The sequence below is a fragment of the Danio rerio genome, chromosome 22 (assembly GCF_049306965.1).
Source record: "Danio rerio strain Tuebingen ecotype United States chromosome 22, GRCz12tu, whole genome shotgun sequence".
Lineage (NCBI taxonomy): Eukaryota > Metazoa > Chordata > Actinopteri > Cypriniformes > Danionidae > Danio > Danio rerio.
The window spans coordinates 12,287,188-12,308,167 of NC_133197.1; the positions used below are offsets into that span (position 1 = coordinate 12,287,188).

The window sequence follows — 20,980 nt, forward strand, 5'->3', positions numbered from 1 at the left end:
GTCACGACTTTGGTGAAAACGTGATCAGCAGAATCTGGTGAAGGCAAGCAAGGTAAGCGAAGAACACGCTGTTCTTTACCTTATAAACACCGTAAAATAACCACAAATCACCTTTAAACCTGTGACATGTCATTCCGTGGCCTCAGAAGAGTTTGTGAATGTTAGTTTGACGCTGAAGTCGAGCGTTTAATCGTGTTTGAAGTGAAAGTGAGCGGATCAAAACAGTGAGTGTTTGTTTTGGTTTGATGTGTTTAAAGATGATTTAAAGTAAATAAAAGCGTAATTTACCTCTGAGATGTCAGTTCTTTCACATATATGTGTTTCTGTCCGAATGTTCATGTTTAATGTTATGTTGTCACTCGTTTATTTAGTCGGTTTATTGATAATGAGCAACAAAAATAAATGCTGTTATTTTTATCGAATTAAATGTTATTTAATGTAATACAACAAGTATAAACGCTATATTTTGATGATATTTCTTCTACACATTTGCAACTAATGTAGTAAATGTGTAATTGTTGTGAAACGCTACCTTGAATATTTGGTCTAAAATCTCATGCAAGTGTGACTTAAAAAACAAACATGTATAACTAGGATTGCTATATGTAAAATAAGCTATATTTTTAAAGCAGACTTTATCCAAGATTTACATTTTTTCGTTGAAATGTAGGGTATTGGTTTAGTTAAGCATTAGTAAGTATAAGTTAATGGATTATTAGTTTATTTATTGCATATTTAAACATTAGACTTTAGAAAACTTGTAAAACAAACAAAAGAATTTGTTGATTCTCAATGTAATGATAATCATTAGTTAATTTCTTACCCTCTTCACTTTCACTGTCTTGCCCCTCAGTATTATAGTCATTATTATTGTTGGAATATCTAGCCAATTCCATGTGTGTTCAATAAGAAAAGGTCTGGAGAGGGTTTTCTTCAATGCCAAAAATATTAGTAATTTATTAGATACAAATGAATAATTCGATGACAGAGCTCTGGGTTACATTACCCTATTGGAATACAATAATTACATGCAAGAGGTTCACAACTAACATACATTTCCTGACTCCAGCATATATACACAACTGATATTAACAGGTGGAGTTTTTGGTGTAACGTCATTTGTCAGTCATTGTTCAGTCCTCCATTGGCTGCACCCCAGACATACTTCCTCTTTTTCTACTAATTCTCTGCACAACAAAAAAGCATACAACTTTCTGTTCAGTTTTAACACTTCTTCAGACAGGAAGTTTCTGCAGAGCTGAATTTAATTTTGGACCTGTATTTATCTACTTCTGCAAAAATGCTAATTAGTATGAACAGCACTCACACGCTACAGTAAAAGTTCAGTTAATATATGACCCTTACATGACCAATACAAATAATTGTTTAATTAAAAAAAAAGAGACAAAAATAATAAAAAAAAATTATTCCTATTATTCAACATTATGTTTGTCTTTTAATATCAATCAGCTTAAATTAAATGAATGTGTGGTGTGTTCGTGTGTTGCAGGTTGCAGTTGTAGTGGAGTCGTGTGCAGCGTCATGGCGAGTGTGAGTGTGGATCCGCTGCTTCAACTCTTTGTGTGTGTGTGTTTGTGTCAGTGTTGTAATTGATTGTGTGTGTGATATGCAGGTGTTGTGCAGGAGGGTCAGGCAGGTGAGCCACTCGTCTGTCGTTCACTCTTTGGCTCAGAAAATTCTGGCAGTTCGAGCGTTTTCAGCCGCAGGGTCGTCTGGATCAGATGAGCCCTATATTGCTGTACCGTCTCAAAATACAGGTGCGTCCCAAATCCCATACTTATTCTACTGCTTTTTTGTCGTATAAATTAGGGTTGGGTGATATTGGAAAAAAAAGCGCATATTGCGTTATTTTTATTTTTCTGCGATTTGCAAATAACTCGATTTGGAAATAATGAATACTTTTATATTCTTTGGCATGATTTTATAGAGTGCTTTTGCAGAAAATATAATTAACGAATTACCAGCATAAAGTAGATAAATAAAATCAAACGTACGATGAAGTTGTAGAGTCTTGATTGTAGGGCTGAACAATATATCATTTGAGCATTGATATGACAATGTGTATTCGCTATAGTCACATTGCAGGATTATATCAGTATTAATAGTATCAGAGATGTTATGCATTTTTTTATATTATTGTGTAAAATGATTTCTATGATGATGAGCAGGTTATTTTATGTTTGATTGTTAATTTTTTGTATTTGAATACTGTTAGACTTGCCAGAAAACCATAAATGACTGTTTATTGGATTTATAAATGCTTGTAATTTTATAGTGAAATAATATTCAATATGATCTATCTATCTATCCATCCATCCATCCATCCATCCATCCATCCATCCATCCATCCATCCATCCATCCATCCATCCATCCATACATACATATTAGGTATGCAACAGTACAGTTAGCCCACGGTTCAATACATACCTCGGTTTTTTCAACACGGTTTTCAGTTCGGTTCTCATAGCTTGACACGTGTGTTGTTTTTATTCTATAGACAATGGGAACAGTAAGAGGTTAAGGAGAAAAAAAAAACTATTTATTGCAAAAGCCAAGAAAAGTACACTGGTTCCTAGTGTATTGTATAAAAATAAATTAACACTGAAATCTTACAGCTGCTGCTAGCACATGTACAAACTGGGGAACACATTACATCCTACACTTTGAAAATAAACATACATGTGAAGTTAATAAAGATAAATTGGCCTTTTCGAATAAACATATTTAAACATAAATAAACCATCTTAATTATCTCGGTGCTGAAAAAATGCGAGACTGTAGTCTGTAACGTGGATCGAGTGCTTTTATAAAATGACAAAAGCCCACATCTTGAATCACCGAATACGGCTGCAAATCTTTAGCAATAAACATCCGCACTGCCTTTGTTATTTTTATGTCTCTCTGAACCAGTGGGGTATGTTTGCTTGAAAGATTCAGCGAGGGATTGTTGCTATTTGGAGGACTTTATTACCTTTTCTGCTATCCTGCCTTCAGACAGTGATTTTGCTGGGTGTTGGTGCTGCAGATGTGCAGTCATGGTTATACGTGTAAAACAATGCTAGCACACAGTTATTTTTTGTTCACCGTTTTTTCTTTTATTGGCATTACACTTACTGGCAAAACCGAATCTGCTGTTAATATCCATGGTGACCTATCATCATGCCTAAAACAAAGAATTAAATTAATAAAGTGACAATTTGAATCAACCTTTAACAGAGCACTCTTTCTGGCAGGTCCTAGAACAGTGTGGCCAGATGAGGCGATGGGTCCGTTTGGTCCTCAAGACCAGCGCTTTCAGCTGCCAGGGAACGTGGGTTTTGACTGTCACCTCAAGGGCACAGAGTTACAGATGAGCGGCCCGGTTCACAAGACGGTCCCGGATGTGCTGAGTGTCCCGTCAAGCACAGAGAGACACGAGTTCATCCTCGCACAGTTCATCAACGAGTTTCAGGTAAAAAAACTAAAATAACCTGTTCACATTTAATAATGCACCGATTAGTGTCTGATTCCATTCATTGTTGGGTAGATTACTTAAAAAAAAGTCCTTCATTTTTTATTAAAACTGTATTAAATGACTTTTCTAATTACTATGAGTGCAAAGTAACCTAGTCATTGAATTACTGAACTCTCAATGCACAGACAATAGCATAACTCTTAATTCTTTTAATTTGAGTCAAATTTGAGGCTTTTCAACAATAAATATTTCAATCAAAACTTAAAGCGTTTTAATGTGATGACACCGCATTTCATCATCAATTTTCTAAAACATTTCATTGTTTCTTATGCTATGATAAATCTATCTTTCTTCACTGCAAAAATGCTTTTCTTTCTTAGATTTTCAGTCTTGTTTTCAGTCCAAATATCGAACAATTCTTAATTCAAGAAGCATTTTCTAGACAAGCAAAGCACATTGTCTTGTTTTAAGAAATGACATGGCAAAATTGACTACGTTTACATGGACATCAGTAATTGAATTATTTGCCTTAGAATGCTTTCACACCTACAGTTTTGTTTCGGAACCTGTCTCGTTTGCCCAGTTAGCGCGGTTCGTTTGGCATATGTGAAACCACCTATTGCTCTCACATGCGCACCAAATCAGTCGCTCTGAGATTGCTTGAAGGAGGTGGTCTGGGCTCGATTGAAACGAACTCTGGAGCGGTTCGATTGCAGTGAGAAAGCGATCCGATCCGAGAGCGGTTATATCACTGTGTTTAATGGATATGCAATAGGCATACGGCTATATGAAGAGAGAATTATGAGTAGGGCGGAAAGTTTCGCGAGTCTCCGGATGCCCGCAAACGAGTGATAATCTCCCAGTAATGTCGCGTCTCCCTCTTGGTCCTCAAATAGGCTACGTCGCGCACCCTTCTCACCCCTCCCCACCGTGTCTCTCCTCAGACACGTCACGCGCGCGCACCCTGTCAATCACCACCAAACCACCACCTCTCCTGACAGCTGAGCGGGACGCTGCAAAATAAACCCTGACACTCTGACCAATGTAAGGAGTTTACTCGCACGTGACTTGTTTTAGCTCTGTTGGTCCGATTAGAAACTTTGCAGTGTGAAAGCGAACCGCACCAAGAGCAAAGAGCAACAATGTAACAATTTTAATCTCTGTTTCGGAACAACTGAATCGATTCACAGGTGTGAAAGCACCCTAAGATTAGGGCGTTTACACGAGTTGCTTTTTAAATGTTTCTTTCATGATCCCGTTTTACATGTTATAGCACATACTTAGATTACCGTCATTGCATCACGGCACTCTCCGCATTTCCTCCGGAGTTTCATGTAATTTCGGTTGTTTCATTATTAATTTGTCGACTTTAACTGCGGTTTGGCACTTTCACTTTCATTCGGGCATGCCCCCCCGTGACAAACGAGATATTGGATGCGACTGAACTGCTGGAAGAGTGTTGTTTTAATGGAAGTTCATACAGCATGCTGAATGGGAGAACTTTTCATGACGCAAGTGTCTGTGGTCTGCACTGACTCTGTAGGTGCAAAATGTGTCAAACAGCCGTGCGCGTGTGTGTTTTTGTGTGTGGAATATCCATAACGCAGCAAAGTCCTACAGTATGGTAATAGTTTGATTAAGGTGTTTACATGCCTGTACTGCACTTCAACAATGCGACTAAAATCGGCATACTCCACATGTCTTAATTCGATTTCTCTTAAGTTTGATTATGACATTAATCTGATTAAATTAATCAAAAAATCGCTGTTTACATGGTAGACTCTTAATCAGAGTATTGTCTTAATCGCATTAAAATCGAGTTATTGGTGTCCATGTAAACGTAGTCAATGAGGCAGTTTTTTCTTAAAACAAACAAAATAATCTGCAAATGTGGTAAGCAGAATAATCCTGTTTTTCCTTTTGACATTAAGACAAGAACATATTTTTGGCTTATCTTAAAAGTACTTCTTAATTTAAGAATGTTTTTAGATAATTGGACAAGAAACAAGACCAAAAGAAGCATCTTTTGCAGTGTTTAGTTGAAAAAGAGAATCATTCAGCAAAGTATATTTGTAGAACAAACAAAAGCATTTACTCTGCTGAATTATTTGAATGAAGCATGCAGAACAGTATTTGAGCAAGTCTATTAGAAGTAACTGAAATTAAATTACCAAAAAAATTAAAGTAATCTTTTTAAAAGTAAAACTTTTATTTTTATCCAACACTGATTTAGTTATTTATTTAAAAACAAATTAAATTGTCCTTTTTGGTTGTTCAAATTCAATTTAAAAACATAATCATTTGACTTTAGCTTTGTAAAGTTATGCTAAACAGGTAAAACTCTATGAATAAAAAAGCAAATTCGCTCTCCTCCAGCAGGTGGCGCTGACAGACCAGCATCAATAACAGTGTTTTATTGGTTTAGTGCTGGAAACAGCAGCAGCAGCAGCTCAGGACTTAATGTGCATTACAGAGAGATCAGCTAATAAAGTACCATCTACACTTTCCTGAAGACAATGGGTTCAATTTCTAGATGCTTTAATAAAACAACAGTTTAGTATTTCAGATTTTTCTCCTGTATTTCACACGTCAGGATCAGTGAGCTTTTCAAATACAACCATAAATCAACAGATGCGTTTATATTGAATGAAGCCCATGTATAGTACACTGAAAACAGTCATCATTCACTCTGTTGGAGTTTTTCTTTGTTGAACACAAAAAAAGATATTTTGAAGAATGTTGAAAAGCAGTATTAGTATTGTTTGGTCCTACTGTTGACGTCAATGGTTACCGGTTTCCAACCTTCTTCAAGATCTTTTTTTGTGTTCAAGTGTAAACCTACTTGAATGGGTGAATGTTTAGGGGTGAACTATTCCTTAATAAATAATTGTATAAAATAAAAAAATTGTATAAATTATAATTGTATTTAATTGTATAAAAATTGTATAAAATAAAAAATAATTGTTTACTGTAGCTTCATCTGAGTTTTGGATCAGATATGCTAATTTTTTTTCCTCTTGACTTTTTGACAGGCTCTCTAATGAAAACTAGAGTCTCTTGTTGAGATAGTCCTCCAGTGAGTGTGTTGTTCTGTGTGTTTCAGGGTAAGGAAGCTTCAGTGGCGGTGCAGAGGGTCAGTAAAGCTGAACTGTACTTCAGTCAGTCTGATGTGGAGTGTTCAATGCGCTCGTGCCCAGAGCTGCTGAAGAAAGGTACATCTTCATCTCTCTCTGCAGGTTTTGGCGGGCGTTTGTGTTTTTCCTCAGCTTCCTGATGACCGGATCTTTGTGTTTTGACAGAGTTAGAGCTGTTTTTCCCAGTTCTGCCCACAAGTCCCATCACTGTGGTCACTGTGATGCAGAAGAACCAGGAACTGACCAGAGATCAGGAGGAACTACTAGACAACGTGAGTTGGATGATGTGTTCATTATGTTTTGCTAGCTTTGATTTAATAAATATTTTAATGCTGATATTAAAAGGGTTGATCTGTTCATTTGCTTGCCTGCTTAAATGTAAATTAAGGGGTGATTAGCTATTTTTTAATATAAAATAAAGCAATTAAAGTTTTATTTTGGTTAGCTCAATGCATTAAATAAACTTTTTTTAATAATCAGCAAAAATATTACTCTTAGAAAAGATATAGTAAGTACGTAAATCAATAATGCAGTAAAATCTGAATATATAATGACTTTAAAAATGCCTGCATTAAATAAATTGAATGAATAATCCAGAAAGTGGTAATATAGTTGAATTGAATGTGGTTGTTTTATTTGATTTACTTAAAATATTTCTAATGTATTTATTTCTGAACTTTCAACATCATTACTTTGTATTTTTCACTGAAATCTTTCTATGAAGAACATAATTTACTCTTTCTTTATCTGTTCAAACCAATTTCAGTTTGTTTCTTCTGTCAAACAAAAGACGATATTTTGGAGAACGCTGGCAGCAGGCACTCATTGACTTCCATATTATTTTTCTCCTACTATGAAGGCCAATAAGTGCCAGAAACCAGCATTTTTCAAAATATCTTTTTTGTGTGTGTTCAAAAGAAGAAAAATACTCAACGGTTTAAATCCACATGACAATAAATTACGGTAATCATTTTTTGAGGTGTACTAACCCTTTAACTATCAAAAAAAGGCCAAAGGAACAGTGCTTATTTCAACAAAAATAACATTTTATAATAAAATAAATCTCAGTGGATCATTTATTTTATTCTTGCTGAATATATAATATTTATCCTCTAAATGATTTATTTTGTTAAATCTGAAATGCAGTTTGTGAGCGGCGCTAAAGAAATCTGCTTCACACTGTGGAGAGGAGGATACTGGGCCGATTTCATCAATCCACTGTCAGGAAAAGCTGTAAGTACAACATTGCCTCACGCAATATTCATTTCTGTGGTCCTGGACGATGCTAAATACGTGTACACAACATAAGAATCATTTTGAGTTCACACTGGATAGTGAATGTGTTTTTGGAAAATTGCAGGTACAATCTAAAACACATCGAGTTAGATTTTTGTACCAATAAATATCTGTGTAAATTGTTTAGATTTTTCAATTTTTCCCTGTTCAGACCTAGTATTAGCAAGCATGTTTAGTGTCGTCTGCCTGATTAGATTGACAACAACCAAATTGTAAACTACATTATTTTTGTCCATGTTTACATTAGATATTTTGATCTCTTTTTGTAAATCTGAGCCACACTAAATACAGGAGTGAACAGAATATGACTTGCTTTAGATTTGTCCACTTTCAACCCATTTACACCACATACTAAAACATGCTGTCAATCTGATCATGAAGACACTAAATAAAACACCATGTGTTCACTTCAGCCCTGTTTACACCCAGTATTAGGATGTTTTCATCAACCTGATTGCAAATCAAAGCATTATCTACAGCAGTGTTTCTCAACCATGTTCCTGGAGGATCACCAGCACTGGATGTTTTGGATGTCTCCTTTGTCACACTCATCACACGCCTTTCAGACTCTGCTAATGTGCTGACGATCTAAATCAGGTGTTTGGTTAAGGTAACTAAATGGGCAGCACTGGTGGTTCCCCAGGAACATGGTTGAGAAACAGTCTTATCATTTATTTAGCTTACAACTTAACTTCTAATTACTGAAAAATAATGAGTCAACTACAAGTCAAACATGGTCTTTAGCTTTATTAAAAATGTAATACTTAAGCATTTTAATAAAACAAAACACACACACCATTCTTTAGTGATATAGACGATCACTGCAAAAAGGACTTAAATGCTAATTGTATCAAAACAAAGTTCACATTTTTAAAAGGTAATCCCATTACTTTTTCAGTGGATAAGTAATTTAGCTACTTTTGAGCTCATTTTACCCAGCACTGCTTACAATGTTTGTTTTCCCGCAGTTTTTCGCAGTTCAGACGCCGGACTCAATTCTCCAGCAGGACGTTCAGCATCACGCTGGCTTTCACATCGAGGATCTGGCATCCTGTACGGTCATACGACATGTTTTAAAGGGCACATTTGTGCTCACGTTAATCACTAACGCACCTTCAAACAGTCTGATCATGGAGAAACTTCAAGGACACACAGAGGACGGAGACTGAACACACATCTTTAAAAAAAAAAAAAGACTGTTTCTTATTAATATATATGAGAGGTTTTATGACAAACTGCTGCTGTCGGCACAGATTTATTTATAAAATACAAACACTGAGAATCAAGTAGTTTTTAAATAAATAGTCAGGTCTAAAACCACACGGTGCTTTACAAACATCAGCCTTTGAGAGAACGGATTCTTGGTAAAACGTCGTCTAGAGTTTGGACGTCTGAAAGAGAGAAACGTTTATGAATTTATTATTATTTTTATCAGTTCGAGACGCACAATGCGTCTGCACTGTGATCAATTCAGCTCATTTTGTATGTGGTCTGATGTTTTGAATGAATAAAGTTTATTTCTCACCCAGAGTTTGCAGAAGCTCCAGCATGAACGAGTGGAAAGCGGGGAAAAACTCCTCATGTTCCTTCAGCTTCAGGATGATGCTGTCAAAAACAACAACAACACGGTTATGTTTTGCCAAAAGATGAGGGTGAATTCATTCAGATTCAGATTCAGAAGCAAGTGCACTTCCATAGATTACATTGCTGTAGTGTTTTTGACCCTGATGTTGAAATAGCTGTCACTTTATGTAAAATGGCTGTTTCTTTTGAATCTTAATGTAATATTTTATTTCATGATGTGTAATTGCTTACAAAAACATAACTTAATTACTTTAATCTTCAAAAGCAACAACCATTTTTACAGCAAATTCAACATCTGGGTCAATTACACCACAGCAAAATGCAATCTATTCTATAGAAATATTTCATCAGTTTATACAAGTTGGCACATTTTATCATTTAAGGTTAATATATAGTAACTGGTAAAATACCAACATAAATACCCAAATAAATCCATTACTAATAGTTTATGTAATTTAACCCAAATAACAGTAGTTCATGTTTACTCATAGTCATTAACTAATGTTAACAAGCACAACTTTCACTAGTGCACTATTATTTTTAAAGTGTTGCCCATTTTATATTACAGTTCATTAACATACTATGTATTCGAAAACTGTCATGTTCTCAACTTTAATACTGTAGTATGAAAAATGAATACAGTATTATATAGGGTCCTTCATTAGCAGTAAACAATATTGGCTTTTTTTTTTTATTCTGACATCAAATGTAAAACATTTTTAGCAATTATTTTAAACATTAAATGCATAAAGTAAAGCAACAAAACATTAGAAAATAGAAATTATATATATATATATATATATATATATATATATATATATATATATATATATATATATATAACAAAATTTGTATATTTTAAGTGTATATATATATATATATATAGAGAGAGAGAGAGAGAGAGAGAGAAAACCTCTATTTAGGAACAATATATATATAATAAAAATAGTATGATAAAGAATCATATTTTTCATAATTATATATATCTGTAAATTAACTAGTGCTAGGCAAAGATTAATCACATCCAAAATAAAGTTTTGTTTTGACATAATGTGTATTTTATATATATATGCGTGATACAAACACATAGAAAAACTCAACTTTTTGTCACATAGATCAGTGTTTTTCAACTGGTGGGTTGCAGAGTGTGTGATAAAAAAAAAAAGTTTAATTTAACTTATTTTGCTTATATCAGACTTTTATTTTGAAATGCGCGTGCGACAACTGTACTGTTTGACATGCGAAATTTCATTTAATTATGGCAACAATGTCAAAGCGCAAGTACAACCCTGAATATGTAAAGTGTGGATTTACATATATTGACGACAAAAAAGGCTTAAAGCCTCAGTGCGTTATTTGTAGTGAGGTGATCTCACAAGAGAGCATGAAACCTTCTAAATTAAAATGACATTTAGAAACCAAACATCCTAGTTGCAAGGACAAACCTGTGAACTATTTCCAAAGACGACTCCAATGGCTGAGGGAATCACAAAAGTGCCGAACATCTTCATGTTCAAAATAAGTACAGGCACTCCGCTTATCTTACTGTGTAGCTCACCGTGTAGCAAAGGCCAAGAAAGCCCACACAAAAGCAGAAGAGCAAATAACTGGTGATTATTATAAAAATGGTTATGATTATTTTAATATGTTTACTTTAATTTGCTGTTTTTCTGTTCAACCGGATCATGTGTTAATGTTTTACTAACAGTTCAGTTTAGTTAATAGTAACTAAACTTTTCCTTACCCAAACCACTGTTTACAGTATTTGACGTTTTTACTCTGAAATATTTCTATAATTTGATACGTTTTGATTCATCAGTCATTACTTGTGTGTTAACAAATAAATACAAATGAATTATATTTCCTAAAATTATATTATAGTTCCTAAAAATTTGGGTCGCGGCCTGATGACCATGTAAAAATGTGGGTCCCATGGCCAAACCAGTTGAGAAACCCTGACATAGATAATATAAACAGACAACTTATAAAATATATGTGAATGATACCAATGAGATATATAACACTGTGTATAGATATTTATAAATATCTTCTCAAATATGTGCCTGCATGGGTGTATTTAAATGTACTTGATAAATATACACAGCGCTCACACACACACAACGTCAAAACGAGCTTAGATTTTTGGATGCGATTAATCTTTGCTCAGCACTAAAATGGACATTAGTAAATTCTGTAACGGCAAAATGTTGCATGAAAATGTGGAGAGTATCTTCTTTAGTTGAAAAAGGCATTTTGTTGTCTAAAAAATGTATTTAATGTATGAAAACATGGCTCCTTGTTATCTTTTGCAAAAACAAATATATTTTCACCAAAAAGTCTCTACTAAACATGTTTCTATGTTCTCTATTAAACTTTTTTTTTTACCAGCAGTATCAGCACAGTAGTTTACAGAATAAAAAGTACATTTCCTATAGCTATTCTAGTCTTAGACCTGCTGAAAATAATATGATTAAAATAAAAGAAATAATTTGTGTTTTACTCCTATTTCATTTGACCATTAAATGCCGTCATTAACTGTGTGGATGTGTTCGGATGATTCAAATATGAACTTAAAGCATCAGGTAGATGTGGACCGCCATCAGCCGACGTCCCTGAACTGAGTCATAACGGAAAAGGTTTACAGATATTCAAATGAACAGACGCACATACCTGTCAATGTCGCTGCTTTCCAGAAGGCTGCAGATCTCCTGTCCAGACTGAGACAGGACACTGGAGACGCTGCTGACCACCTCACTAGCAGGAGCTTTATCATCTACAACAGCAGAAGAGGAGCAAAGCATCAGCTCATCGTGATCTCCACATTTTCCCAGCTGATTAATTACATCAATAATTCAAACAACAACATAAAAGGCATTTAAGTTTTTTTAAAGTGTGATGTTTACATATGCAAATAATACATTATTTCAACATGTGCTAATTTGCATACATTTTTAGTGCACAAATCTGACTATTCAGCAAGTTGAGTAATTTTTTTTTTGTTGAGCCAAAGGTTTTTATAAAGGAGGAATATGGAAATCTTATTGCGCTCTGTAATTCAGAAATTAGCCATGCAGACATTTTTTTAATGGTTTATTTTGTATATACTATAAACAAATATTTAAATATTTCTTATAACAACAGTAACTTTTATATGACGTATAACTGAAGATATACATTTAATAAACTTATTAAATACATTTTGATTACACATTTTGCTGCTCCAAAAAACAACAATAGTAATGCTGACTCACTAAAGTGCAGGTTTCTTTTATTGTTCAAGACGTTGTGGCCCATTATGCTCATCTAACATTAAGTACATGTACATTAGACTCAGGTCTGATATTTTGTACAGAAAATATATTTAGCATTCGCAAGTATTTTTTGATTTTACTCTGAGAAATATTGATTATTCCAACCATCAGTACGCATCCCTTAAATGACGTTTGGATATATGTATTGTAATTGTCGCACTTTATCAATCAGCATCTGTAGATTTCAATGTATTCTCCGTGTTTTTTTACATTAAAATTGACAGGTGCATAAAAAAAATAGGAAACACAGTGTAAGTCCCAGCTTACAGTCTTGCCATTGTTATAAAAAGACATCCAAGGGCATGAACATTGGGCTTGAAGCATGAAGCTAAATAGCACCTCTAGTGCTATTTATTGTAGTTCATTGTATTATGTAAAAAACAAAATTATAATTAAATAAATAATTAAAAATAAATTTACATATACACACACATTCCCCCACTTGAATTTCTTTTTTTTATATTTCCCAAATGACGTTTAACAGAGCAAGGAAATTTTCACAGTATGTCTGATAATATTTTTTCTTCTGGAAAAAGTCTTATTTGTTTTATTTTGGCTAGAATAAAAACAGTTTTTAATTAAAAAAAAAAACATTTTAAGGTCAAAATTATTAGCCCCTTTAAGCTATATATTTTTCAATAGTCCACAGAACAAACCATCGTTATACAATAACTTTCCTAATTCCCCTAACCTGCCTAGTTAACCTAATAAACCTAGTTAAGCCTTTAAATATCACTTCAAGCTGTGTAGAAGTGACTTGAAGAATATCTAGTCAAATATTATTTACTGTCATCATGGCAAAGAGAAAATAAATCAGTCATTAAAGATGAGTTATTAAAACTATTATGTTTAGAAATGTGTTGGAAAAAAAATCTTCTCTCCGTTAAACAGAAATTAGGGGAAAAAACACAGGGGAAACAGGAGATTTTTTTTACATGGTAATACAACAAACTTATGTACAGAGCCACAAACATAAAACATGAATCAACCAGAAAACTAAAAGAAAATGTAAAGTTAGACCTGAATGAATCTTATTGAATGTTCACATTGTTGTAAAGATTTCAGCCATTTTCATAGTCTTATTCTTCGAGTTCTGATTGCAAGTGTGGCTTACTAACTGCCTATAATTAAAGTACTGGCATGATCTTGTTCTACATCTCTAATCCTACCAAACATCTAAACCCAACTACTACCTTAATAACTAATAATAAGCAGCAAACTAGGAGTTTAAAGGAGCTAAAACTCAAAGTCAAATGTTTAGTAGTAGCGAGAATTGAAGTTTAAAATAGAAGTGTGAGCGAAAATGGTCGTACCCAAGTCCAGGAGGTCTCGAAGGTTCCTCATGGCGTTGTTCATCTCCCCTAGTTTGCTGTAGAGCTCAGTCATGCGAGGGTAGATTCCTGTCAGCGACGGCACATCGAAGAGTTTCTGGAAGTGTGCGACTATAGACTCCAATGTGTGTCTGGTGGGACTGCGCAAAACCTGAAGGACAGCGTTAACATCATCAGCTCATGGATTACAAACTGTGTAGAAAAAGTTACTTTAGTTTTACATTTTTTAATTCGTTTTTGTTTCGATACCATTTTTGAACTTGCTGTAAATTTCAGTTTAGTTTCAGTTTCATTTCGGTTTGTTAGTTTCGGTTTTGTTGTGACTTAAGGGTATTGAGGTAAAGTTGGTTTTATATTCACTCATATTCGTTCATTGTAACGGTTCCTATAAAGTTTACCGTGATAATTTCAATATTGCAATATTGTGTCAGAAATCGCATGAAAGAATGACTTCAAACCAACATTAGCAATATTTAACAGAGTGTCAACAATGCTGTTCTCTAATATTAACTGGCTGATAATATAACATCCCTATGTAGCATTCCAATAAAAAACTTGGACATTATATTATTATGGAGTATGTCTGAATGTGCGATTACAGTGCATCCGGAAAGTATTCATAGTGCTTCACTTTTTCCACATTTTTTTATTTTCCAGCCTTATTCCAAAAGGGATAAAATTAATTTATTTCCTCAAAACTCTACACACAAAACACCATAATGACAATGTGAAAAAAGAAAAATTTATTAAAAATAAAAAACCTGAAAAATCACATGTACATAAGTATTGTTTTGACCAATAGTTTTAGTTTACTAAAATAACCTTGGTGCAGAAAGCTGAAAGTGGCACCTTATCATCTGGTTGGGTTTCATCCAGGAGTGTGTCGACGATCAGCATCAGGTCTTCAACTCGTACTGAATCTGAAAGTGCGGTTGAGCCACTTTCTGGCTGTAAAGGCAACAACCTCTTCTGTAGATTGATTAGGGCATGATGTAGATCCTAGAAAACCAAACAAATCTCCTTCAAAATGAGGACAAAAATGACTAACTGTTGACAGACCTTTAAATCCCTACACCTTACTGATGGTTAAAGGGAGAGTTCACCTGTCATAAATGAATCATTTATTCACTGAAGTGGTTCTAAACTTTAATGAATTTCTATCTTCTGCTGAACACAAAACCAGATATTCTGAAGAAAGAAAAAAAAATACTATGAAATTCAATATTACATTATTAAACTTAACAATCAGTAACTGTGAAATCATAGAGGGTCTGAATTTATTGCAAAATCAAGCAAATGTTCGAAGTTTATACTTTTTTTTTTTATTGCCGCAAATTTAAATTCTGTTCAAATCAGCATAGTTTTACATTTAAAAACATTATAGTAATAGCAAATAGACTTAGCAAATATTTTCAAACAATTGGTTACATTTACAAATATTTTACAGCAGGTATCTATATTTTATAGATGTCATCATGTCAATGGTTCCCAAGGTCAAAAAAATTAATAATAAATTTAGATGTGTAAATCGGTGTATATTTTCACAGCAAAACAATAAAAGAAAAGCCGTAAAACTTTTCACTTTTTTTTTTGTAAAATCCTGAATGGATTAAACAATTGATTGATTAAAATATTGTTAAATTAAATATCAACTGACCATGGGAAATTGAGAAATTAAATAATATATTAAATAATAACATGCAACATTAACATGACAGTTATTTAAAAGTTAAATTTGTTAAACTATAAAAAAAAATGGTTTTAACAAGCAGCTGTGGTATTTTAGTCAACTGGTGTTTGTTTATTACAACTTGATTGAAATCCTCAAAAATGTCAGCTGCCACATAATAATAATAAAAAAAATTAATAATCATATTATTATCATCAATGATAAATATCGCACAGCAATAACCATAAGATGAAGCATGTTTTACTCACTGACAGAGAGGTCAGTTGTTGGCTCCAGACCTCCAGAGAAGGAACAATCATGTCAAACTCTTCATTAAACTCTAGATTGGACGGAACTCGCTGCCTCAGCAAACCCAGTGGGGCTCTGTGATCGGTCAGGACGGCAGTGATATCATAGAGGATCTGCCAAGGTATTGTGAATGGAATATTGGCATCTTATTTAAAAACGGCATGTTAAAAAATAAATTAGGCTTAAAACAATCAAGGGCTTCGACCAAATTACATCAATTTCATTCTTTACACAGATACAGATTGTTTTTGTTTTTTCCATCAGTCCTAATTAAACTGTTATATACTTAATGTATAGGAAAAAGTGAAAATGAAAGTTAAAGTTCACCTTCTGCAGTCTGAAGGCAGATCCGGCCTGATTGCGTTGAGCATTCACTGTAGAAATGAGATGATTGATATTTTGCACATCGAGTTCCTTACAAACATCCTGAAAAACAACCAATACACACACTGTGTTACCTCCAAAATCTGATTAAAGCCCTATTACTGTTCATACTATTTTATCTGATGCTTTATATTACTTGGTTATTTTTTTTAAAGATATGTGTCTTATGTAATATTGAATTATTTTAGTAAATTAGCTCATACTGATAAATGTACCCAAGGGCAAATAGCTTATTAAAATGATTACATAAAAAATCAAATTTACAAAAATATATGTTATGTTATGCTATTTAAATCTAAACTATTCACATTTTATTTTAAGTAATGGGTTTTACCTTTGCTGTCACAATTATGAAATTTTACTTACAATTAATGGTCTAAGAAATAAATGGGATTATGGTGATTAATTTAGCTTTTTGTGGCCATACGGAACTCTAATATTTGGCCAAACATAAACATTTACTGTAAATAAAATTTTAATTAATATATTAGAAAATATTTGACCACATCTTTAACTACTAATAGTTGAAAATGAATTGTAAACAGACATTTTTGTAATATTTGGAAATAGATGTTCAATATATATATATATATATATATATATATATATATATATATATATATATATATATATATATATATATATATATATATAATGCATGTATGCCTATGTTAAATATATGATTTGTGTGTAATGCCATATTTCAGACTTTAATATTGGGGCTTTGTTATGCTTTTTTTTGTACTTGGTTATTAAAGAAATGTTACAAATGATTGTGATCGACTCTTTTGTAAATTATTATCAATATTTAATTATATTATATATTATATCAATATATTTACTGAATATATTCAGTAAAACTCTGCACAGTGATTAGTAGAAAGACAGCATTCAAATGCAATTTAGACAAGCAGTCTGTCTCACCCCCATTCAAAGCCATTGCGAATATAAAAAGTGAAAGTGAAAAAATGCTTAAAAAACACTTAAGTATTTCGGTTTAAGTCACCCCTTGTGCTAAGCAACCACACTTAGATGGAAAAAAAACTGCAAATGAATCGCAACAGGACTAGTTTTATCATTTTAGTTTCTCTGATCCATATTGTTGATCTTAACATACTGTGAGAAGTCTCCTGCATGTCGAAATGTCCAGGCTCTGGATACTGGCGTTATCGGTGTCCGGTTTCTCTGTAGAGTCCTGCGGTTTCAATTCTTGAGCTGACCTGTTCAACAAGACATTCATTAGCCCGATCCATCAGAAAAACAGAGCTATTCACTGCAGATCTTACCTGAGGTTACTCTGCTGAATGATTCGATCCAAGCGTCTCAGCTGCTGTTTGCAGGTCTTCAGCTCTTTAATCGTGGGTCTAAAACAAATGTAACATCAAAAAAGTCAACAAAATGACTAAAGTATAAAACAATGATAAACAGGGTTCCCACTGTAAGACAAATGTAAATGTCCTTGACTTTTTTCTAACTTTTACTAACTAAAAAGCAAAATTTCCAAATAGGGAGATGTTGTGTTGAGCAGTGCTGACAGAATTCTGCGGTCGCTGAATTTAATGCAAAAAAATTAAATAAATAAATAAGGCAAATGGAGCAAAAGATTGCATCCAACTTTCTGCAGATCTTGGCAAGCTGTGACAAATGTTCAACATGTGTTCAAATTCCTTCCATATCATTTAATAATAAATAACACTATACTCATGTATAGAAAGTGCTCATACTGGTGTCATATACAGATGTGTGACCTGCTTTAGACACATCATAAAAAAAAAACACAACATTGAATTCAGCCAGTCAATTTTGTTGTATCGATCAGTAAACATGTGAACATTTTTAACATTACTGTTTAAGAAATTGACAGTTTAGTTTATTTTAATCATTTAGAGAGGCTGCACGGTGGTTCGGTGGTTAGCACTGTCACCTCACAGCAAGAAGGTTGCTGATTCGAGTCCCGGTTGGACCAGTTGGCATTTCTGTGTGGAGTTTACATGTTTTCCCAGTATTCGTGTGGGTTTCCTCCACAGTCCAAAGATGTGCAATAAGTGAATTGGATGAACTAAATTGGCCGTAGTGTATGAGTGCCTGTGTGAATAAGAGAGTGTATGGGTGTTTCCAAGTACTGGGTTGCAGCTGGAAGTGCATCTGCTGCGTAAAACATACGTCGAAATAGTTGGTGGTTCATTCTGCTGTAATGACCCCTGATAAATAAGAGACTGAGCTGAAGGAAAATTAATGAATGACAATTTAGAGTCAGTCATGCATCAAATATGATGTAGTAAGCTTTACGATTAAGAAGTAAACACTTTCTTTGTTTCTGTGTTCTCTTTATATAGAGTTCAATGGCTATTGAGGTTAAAAAGTAATATTAAAAAATAACAACTAAGATGTGTATATTATAACCGCAAAAACAACAATAATGATAAAAATGTACAAATATTGCAACATATTTTAAGAATCGGCCATTTTAGGCTGCAATAATCAGAAACTTTTACCAAAAATCCAAGTATAAAGAATTAAGATGACAGTGAAAAATTGCCTAACCATGACAACAGGCCAAACACATGAAACAACGATAATAATACACAATGTAGAATTATTTTTTTTTGGTTATGGTAAGTAAAATTTAAAATGGCATAATGGTGGCGCAGTGGGTAGCAAAATTGTCTCACAGCAAGAAGGTCGCTGGTTCGAGCCTCGGCTGGGTCAGTTGGCATTTCTGTGTGGAGTTTGCATGTTCTTCCCGCGTTTACGTGGGTTTCCTCCGAGTGCTCCGGTTTACACCACAGTCCAAAGACATGTGCTGAATAAACAAAACTGTCCATAATGACAATGAGAGCATTTGGGTGTTTCCCAGTGATAGGTTGCAGCTGGAAGGGCATCAGCTGCGTAAAACATATGCTGGATAAGTTGGTGGTTCATTCCTCTGTGGTGACCCCAGATTAACAAAGGGACTAAGCCGAAAAGAAAATTAATAAATGAATAAAATTTATATGACAAACAAAAATCTCTGATATTCCATGAAATAATACAACAACAAAAAAAAACTCCTTGACTTTCAATGTCTGGAAAAACCTTCTAAGATGTCACGATATTCCAGAAATTCTATGACCAGTGGGAATCCTGGGTAATGTCTTAAAAAATCTGCAACCAACCTGGATTCCAGATCTTCCTTCAAGCGCTGGATTTCAGTCCTGAGCTCTTCCCGCTGAGCTTTGGATTCCTTTAGTTGCTCCTGGTATGACTGCAGATGAACAAAATCTAATTTACATTAGGGATCTTCATTATATTTTGCAATATACCCATAAAAAAAAGATTAATCACCACTATAAGAATTGCTCTTACAGCGACAATAAAATCTCCAATCTTAAATTAAATCTTAAATTACCTCTAAAATCTAGAACTGGTTTGTTCAAATGCTTTATGTGATCACTCATTTACCACACAAGCCAAGCGCAAGTCTAGACCTAAGTCGAAGCCCAGCCTGTGTAAAATGAACTACATTATTCCCTAAAGTCATTGAGTTTGGGCAAAGATCTTCAGCTCTAGCCTGTGTTGCGCTGTGTTAACCAAGGTTGCAGTGATAAAAGTGCTTGGGCCCCTCAATGCTGCTTGCAGCTTTAAATATTATTGTTTGTATTATTATTACTTGTTTAAACAGCTTGTTGCCATCTCTGCAGAGACTTAAAGGGACAGTTCAAACAAAAATAAAATATACTCAAGTTGTTTGAAACTTTTAGGAAAAATTTTTTTCTGTTGAACACAAAGCTGGATATTCAGAAGAATGTCTGGATAAAAGCACCCAATTGACATCCAAAGTAAAAACCAGAGATGTATAAAGTTATTAATTCTGGTACTTTTAGCATAAACCAACATCTCAACTATTTGGTAGAGGCTGATATTTTAGAAATTATGGAAAGTGTTGGGGAAAAAATGCATTGCCTGTGTTAACTAGCGACATTAGGAGTTAAGAAATGCAGTCAAAAAAAATTATATTGGTGCGACAGTAAAAGGATTATTTGTAATACAATTTAGTTCTTAAATATATGAACTGTGCCCTTAATTTGACCTGCTCAAAGAAAACATTCTTTCTGAATGTATCAAACAAAACACGTGCACAAAAGACAGGATGAGCATTTACAGCAAATTCATTCATTCATTCATTTTCTTGTCAGCTTAGTCCCTTTATTAATCCAGGGTCGCCACAGCGGAATGAACCGCCAACTTATCCAGCAAGTTTTTATGCAGCGGATGCCCTTCCAGCCGCAACTCATTTCTGGGAAACATCCACACACACATTCACACACACACTCATACACAACGGACAATTTAGCTTACCCAATTCACCTGTACCACATGTCTTTGGACTGTGGGGGAAACCGGAGCACCCGGAGGAAACCCACATGAAGGCAGGGAGAACATGCAAACTCCACACAGAAACGCCAACTGACCCAGCCGAGGCTCGAACCAGCGACCTTCTTGCTGT

At 34.1% G+C, this 20,980-nt stretch overlaps 2 protein-coding genes across 13 annotated transcripts in view; one reads left to right on the forward strand and one right to left on the reverse strand.

Moving 5' to 3' along the window:
- Positions 1 to 9,436, forward strand: mmadhca (metabolism of cobalamin associated Da). Of its 2 annotated transcripts, none has more exons than XM_021469315.3 (8): positions 1 to 224; positions 1,511 to 1,551; positions 1,634 to 1,778; positions 3,256 to 3,473; positions 6,580 to 6,688; positions 6,776 to 6,882; positions 7,757 to 7,843; positions 8,875 to 9,436. In XM_021469315.3, the coding sequence occupies exons 2-8, from the start codon at positions 1,543 to 1,545 to the stop codon at positions 9,073 to 9,075; spliced, it is 876 nt and encodes a 291-aa protein (XP_021324990.1). In that variant the 5' UTR covers positions 1 to 224; positions 1,511 to 1,542; the 3' UTR covers positions 9,076 to 9,436. The 2 variants fall into 2 exon arrangements, with proteins under 2 accessions (XP_021324990.1, NP_001002453.1); NM_001002453.1 differs by having other exon boundaries at positions 15 to 52; positions 8,875 to 9,434.
- cep70 (centrosomal protein 70) overlaps positions 8,639 to 20,980 on the reverse strand; it is a 22,337-nt gene continuing 9,995 nt past the window's right edge. For 5 of the 11 annotated variants that reach the window (XM_073936180.1, XM_073936184.1, XM_073936181.1 and 2 more), the window contains 10 exons: positions 19,650 to 19,738; positions 17,781 to 17,858; positions 17,612 to 17,714; positions 16,438 to 16,536; positions 16,071 to 16,223; positions 14,955 to 15,131; positions 14,115 to 14,283; positions 12,161 to 12,263; positions 9,432 to 9,511; positions 8,639 to 9,297 (listed from right to left, as the gene is read on the reverse strand). In XM_073936180.1, the coding sequence (XP_073792281.1) occupies positions 9,245 to 9,297; positions 9,432 to 9,511; positions 12,161 to 12,263; positions 14,115 to 14,283; positions 14,955 to 15,131; positions 16,071 to 16,223; positions 16,438 to 16,536; positions 17,612 to 17,714; positions 17,781 to 17,858; positions 19,650 to 19,738 (1,104 nt within the window). In that variant the 3' untranslated portion in view covers positions 8,639 to 9,244. 11 annotated transcript variants of the gene reach the window in all.

Bases quoted from the DNA above. Each gene is read 5' to 3' on its own strand.
- mmadhca (XM_021469315.3), top strand. The intron at 1,779-3,255 runs GTGCGTCCCAAA...TCTTTCTGGCAG, and splicing joins TGTACCGTCTCAAAATACAG to GTCCTAGAACAGTGTGGCCA. The intron at 6,689-6,775 runs GTACATCTTCAT...GTGTTTTGACAG, and splicing joins CCCAGAGCTGCTGAAGAAAG to AGTTAGAGCTGTTTTTCCCA.